This window comes from Cynara cardunculus (genome assembly GCF_001531365.2).
Source record: "Cynara cardunculus var. scolymus isolate 2C chromosome LG 17, CcrdV1, whole genome shotgun sequence".
NCBI lineage: Eukaryota > Viridiplantae > Streptophyta > Magnoliopsida > Asterales > Asteraceae > Cynara > Cynara cardunculus.
The window spans coordinates 91,341-97,340 of record NC_037544.1 but is presented as its reverse complement, the minus strand read 5'-3'; the positions used below and the strand labels follow the sequence as shown (position 1 = coordinate 97,340).

General features: G+C 35.3%; 1 protein-coding gene across 3 annotated transcripts; it reads left to right on the top strand.

Moving 5' to 3' along the window:
- The first annotated feature begins 818 nt into the window (after positions 1-818).
- Positions 819-5,090, top strand: LOC112500596 (ribosome-binding ATPase YchF). Of its 3 annotated transcripts, none has more exons than XM_025104105.1 (11): positions 819-1,068; positions 1,639-1,827; positions 1,936-1,989; positions 2,470-2,580; positions 3,073-3,135; positions 3,241-3,495; positions 3,751-3,897; positions 3,983-4,010; positions 4,280-4,350; positions 4,457-4,516; positions 4,722-5,090. In XM_025104105.1, exons 1-11 carry the CDS (start codon positions 880-882, stop codon positions 4,788-4,790), a joined length of 1,236 nt encoding a protein of 411 aa, XP_024959873.1. In that variant the 5' UTR covers positions 819-879; the 3' UTR covers positions 4,791-5,090. The 3 variants fall into 3 exon arrangements, with proteins under 3 accessions (XP_024959873.1, XP_024959875.1, XP_024959874.1); XM_025104107.1 differs by having other exon boundaries at positions 4,632-5,090; XM_025104106.1 differs by having other exon boundaries at positions 4,691-4,795.
- The last annotated feature ends 910 nt before the right edge of the window (positions 5,091-6,000 follow it).

Sequence of the window (6,000 nt, the reverse complement as noted above, 5' to 3'; positions counted from 1 at the left end):
TATTGAAAAAAATCAATTATTTTTTTATTGAAAAACAACCGCCAGTTCCGGGTACCCGGCGGGTAACGGTTCCGAAAAACTGAGAACCGGAACCAGAACCGTTCTCAATCGGTTCCGTATTTTAGGAACCGGAACCGGAACCATTCATATCGGTTCTGGTTCCGGAACCGGCGGTTCCAAGGCGGTTCCGGTTCCGCAAACGGGTATTCGATTCCGCTGCTCACCCCTACTTTTGACACCTTTCACTCATGCCTTCATCCTCTCATACCTCTATGTCTTCTCCTCATTCCCCAAGGTGAGATTCAAATTGATATTCACCATAATTTATTAAAAGTTCCTTCATTCATCTCCCATTCAATTGCTCTAGAACTCTCGGTCTCGATCTCTTGATTCTTTGCTCTTGGTGTAAATTGAATACATTTGTGGAGTAATTTAAATATGTTGAATTTTTAAATATATTGGATTTTAAACTATTATACAATTTTTCTTCATTGATAGACTGTAGTTAAAACCATAATTCTTATTTATTCAAATTGTATTAATATGTAAAGACCAAGTATAACTTATATAATCGTTAAATCTTTTCTAATAAAACTAGTGAAACTTTAAAATCGTTAAAATTCATGGCTCCGACTGCATTACACGGATACACAGCTAGTATATATACATATATATACATATATATATATATATATATATATTTTGTTAGGAAACGCAAGTCTACAATTTACAAACAGATTTTTCAATATTGTGATTAATTCCAGAAAGTTTTTCTGAGCCGATGAGACATTTTGGGTGGTAAAACAAAACCCTACACCAATCTCCCCCGCATATTTTCTTTTAAGGCCACTCTTCTTCTATCGCATCAACTGAGCAAAAATGGCAAGGCATATCGTTGCACTTCCATTCAAGTCTTCCTTCTTCACCAGGACCTCTTCCATTCCTTTCCCACAAACATCTCTTTCCGTCCGCCGTTTCTCTTCCTCAAATTCCAAGATAAGCATGAGCTTGAAAGCTGGAATCGTCGGTCTCCCTAATGTTGGAAAGTCCACTCTTTTCAATGCCGTTGTAAGCCATCAATATATCAATTCATACCCATCCAATTTAAATATGGAGCTTATAATTAATGGGAACAAGTTTTTTACTTATGTTCTTTATATTTCACTGTCACTGCAATTCCCTTTAGGGTGTTATGTTTGCCGTGAAGGTGGTTAGAAGAGGTGTGAACCCGTAGCCTCTGATTAAATATTTCATATGTGTTCGAGGAACACGAGCTAATGCTACATAATTCCGAAAATGGAGATAAATTTTGAAGCTTGACGAATTTCAAGTTTAGTTTTTGGAGAGATTTTGATACCCTCGTCATTATTTGTGAGAAAATAGAAAATTGTTAATTCCTATACACTGGACACGATCTTATATTTGCTGCAGTCCATTTGAGCTCAAAAAGTTTACCTCCATTTGAGAGTATAGGTAGTATATTATCTCGTTGATCAACTCTAGGTTCTTGTATGTAAGGACATTTGCTGGTTTTGGATTCTTTTTGTTTGATTGTCCGAATTCTGTAATTGTTCTTCGTACAAAGAAGCCCTTTCCTTGTATCACGTTGATATATCTTGTAGAGCAACTTATATATAGGTTGAGAATGGCAAAGCTCAGGCTGCTAATTTTCCATTTTGCACGATTGAACCAAATGTTGGAATTGTCGCTGTTCCTGATCCACGTCTCCAAGTACTCTCTAATCTCAGCAAATCTCAACGTTCGGTTCCAGCGTCAATAGAATTTGTTGATATTGCTGGGCTTGTGAAGGGAGCCAGTCAAGGGGAGGTTTGGAAATTTAGATCCTCTTCAGTTGTATGAATTTTTTTGAGTTTATTCAAAATTTTAAATGCTTTCATTTGTTAATGCATATGCTTTTTCTATTTTTTGTCATAGGGTTTGGGTAATAAATTTTTGTCACACATACGCGAAGTGGACTCCATACTTCAGGTTTGTTGCTCATCTGAAGCTCTTCAACTCTCAATTGCTCAACTCTTTTGAATAGGGACGAGTGTGGAAATTTCAATTGGAAAATAACATCTTGGTTATGTTAAACATATGGTGTGTGAGCCGTCATTGCCTAGGATAGTGATCTTCATGAAAGCTACTACTTTTGGGAATTGTTCAGTCCTGTAGTGTTAGTGATTTTAGAACAATGTTATGTCAATTTTTGTTCTTTAGTTGGCATGGAAATGATTATGCTCAATCTTCTTATAGCAATAGATAAGCGTGATCCTCCATGTACATGCTTTAACTGTTTAGTGTTACTTGTATTATGTAAATCGAGGCCCCTTACTGGTCACCAGGAGACAATTTGTACTTCTCTTTTCCACACTCATGGTCAATTATTTGCATACATGATCTAATATGTTTATTATACATGTATAAATCACCTCTGCAAGTATTATAACTCATTTGTTCTTGTGTCAGGTTGTGCGTTGCTTTGAAGATAATGACATTGTTCATGTGAATGGGCAAGTTGATCCCAAGTCAGATATTGATGTCATCAACTTAGAACTAGCCTTCTCAGATTTGGACCAGGTATTCTATTGCAGTCGGTTTTTACATTTGGCACCAAGTTGAGGCAAATTGCATTTGTGAGGTCAGGTTGGATTACCTTTTTGTAGCACATATCACAATGTTACAGTTGAAACTCTTTAACATTTTACAAGTTTTTGGAGGGCGTATATTAGGTGGAAAACCACAAACTAACCTTTTGATCACCTTATAAATGAAATTTTGGGTTTAAAATTTACTGTGTACAGTGTCAAACTTCTGTTGTTGATATTTGTCAATGTAAAGGATGAATGATGTAGATAGTTGGTAGTTACACATATGCTATTACTGGTCTTATTGGGAATATTTTTGGAATTTTACAGCTCCTGTGGTTGTATACTTAAGGCAGTCCTATATCATAAGCTTCTTCTGTTTCAGAAATTTGTGTACAAATTCTATGGTACCATGAGATAGTTGTAGCATTCTATAACACGGTGAACTGATTGAACTGAACTGATTATCGTACAAGAAATGCAGATCGAGAAAAGAATAGAGAAACTCAAAAAGAGCAAAGCTAATAATTCACAAACCAAAGTAAAGGTAAAGCTTGTTTAACTGCTCCACATTGAATAATAATTATTCTTTCAACAGGTTGTACTGAAAGCTATTGAACTTGGATATTGTTTGCAATATTTTGAATTTCAGGAAGAGGCAGAAAAGTCAGCCCTGGAAAGAATACAACAAGCACTAATGGATGGAAAACCCGCAAGATCAGTGTCTTTAACAGAGTTTGAAAAGGAGTCTATACATCATCTCTGCTTACTTACAATGAAGCCTGTGATTTATGTGGCAAATGTTGCAGAGTCTGATTTAGCTAAACCTGAAAGTAATCCTCATGTTGAAAACGTGATGAAACTTGCTTCTGAGTTACAGTCTGGGCTAGTAGCTATCTCGGCACAGGTATTGAGAGTAGCAACACAAATTACTTTAGGAGTTAAAGTGCATATTATCATCACACGGGTCATGTTTTTTGGCTTTGATTAAAACAGAGGATGCTAAATGTGTTGCTAGTTGCATACTAACAAACAACTTTTTTAGTAATTTTTTACTGAAACCGTATATTGTTTGCTCTTGATATAAAAAAGAAATTTCTTTTTTAAAAGTTGAACAAAGTTTTAAAGCAAGTGGATGCAACTAACAGGGTGTTAATTGCAGGTGGAATCAGAGCTAACCGAACTCCCCTCAGAAGAAAGAACAGAATTTTTGACTTCTCTTGGTGTGGATGAGAGTGGCCTTGGAAACCTTATCAGGGCAACATATAACCTTCTTGGCTTACGTACATACTTCACTTCTGGAGAGAAGGTGTGGAGAATAAATGTTTTGTATAAACAAGCGATTTGTGTACACTATACATATTAAAGGATGTTTTTTCCAATTCTTTTTGCAGGAAACTAAAGCATGGACCATACATGCAGGTTTAAGTTGCTCTCAATATATAAAAATCGTGCCTGATTGATCTCTTTTTCCCATTTATAATATTAGGATGCGTAGGCTGCCAAACGCCTTTATTATTTGTTCTACTGTGGTAAAAGATTGTTGGAGTTGCTTTTTATTTTTACAACTTTAGTGAATGCAAGAACGTTTGATGATAGATAGCATAAGCTTGAGATGACACAGGTGGTAACATGCCATATAATGAGTAAACTGCTAAAGTAACTGATGCCCGTACCATTTGATGTGTTAGGAATGACTGCACCCCAAGCTGCTGGGGTTATCCATTCTGACTTTGAGAAAGGTTTCATTCGAGCAGAGACAGTGAGTGTGTTGGTGAATAATTAGTTCAAAATGTGTATCTTTATATTTATTAGTTTAAACATCCATAGCTGGTGGCATAATTACGGTTTCTGTTATATATTATCAGGTGGCTTATAATGATTTTGTTGCTGCTGGTTCACTGTCAGCTGCAAGGGAGAAAGGACTTGTAAGTTGATTTCCTAATCTAGATCTCTAGGGCTTAAACTAAGAATTTAAACCCCCAAAAGAAATATGGTCCATTGAACAAGACCCTTTTGATATGATATTTATTGATTATATAGGTCATGTTGAATCGTTAGGAATGAAATCCATTGTGGTATGATTGGTTCTTGTGTCCTAGTTTTATTTACACAAGGTGTATGGATATGCAGCTGAGGTCTGAAGGAAAAGAATATGTTGTACAAGAGGGTGATGTTATGCTGTTCCGGTTTAACGTTTGATGACGTTGGTTGGGGTGAGCTTAAGAAGTAATGACGATTTTCATACAAATATATTATACCCTTCACTTAAAGAAAGAGTTTTGTCGTTAAATTACAGAATTAGGGAGGTTAATGATGAAGGAAAGATATTGTTGTTCAAGTATAATGAATTCTAGAAATGGATTGAAGTTTTTTTAATATAGAATCTGTTTTTGTTGGGATGATTGTAATTTGAACTGATAATTGCTTGTAATCAAACGCATAGTGGTGACTTAGAAGGTAGCTCATTTGGAATTGGAATGATTATATATTTTATTTGGTAAAACATATTCAATCTTAATATTTATATTGCCTTTGAATGATTGGTTGGTATATTTGTATTTGAATTTGTTTTTATTACAAAATGTATGTTAATTAGTGAGTGAGAGGACCAAAACCAAACATGCCACAAAAACCAACTTAATACTGATACTGCAAAAAAGAATCCCATCTCATTACTTCCATAAATATGTAACAATTTAGAAAAAGAAATATTTAAATTTAATTAAGTAATTAATTAAGAGATAAATAAGAAGGGATGAGATGTCATTATCAACCTCCATACCTTTAATTACGACTATGTATCTACCTATTTATATTTTCATACCTTTAATTACGACTATCTATCTATCTATTTGCAACCAACAATCCTTCCTCAATTGTATACTCATGAACAAAATCAATCTGATGCTCAGAAGATGCAAGACCATATCCAGCCAACTCGTCAAAACCTCCTCCTATTCGACACTAATAAGATCCAAATCCAATACTGATCATGGATCAGAATCATCACCACCAACCTTTATGTGGAATACTACTGTCGTTTCTGTATACACCACCGGAGAAATAGAGCCTCATCAAATTGTTTTCGTCGGGAGCACCAGGAAGCGCTACGTAATTGCTTCCAAGTATTTAACCCATCCACTCGTTAATGCTCTCATCCAAAAATCCACATCCAACGACAACAATAACGTCGTCTCCGTCATCAATTGTGAAGTTGTCCTCTTTGATCATCTCTTGTGGATGCTTCAAAATTCCGATTTCAATCTCACTTCTGATTCTTTGGATGAGTTAGCCGATCTCTATTTGTCTTAATACTCTCTCTCTACATTTATATATGTTGTTGGTATAAATGTATTTGACTAGATGGATTTGCACAATTGCTTCGAAAACTATATTCCTGTATGTGCAT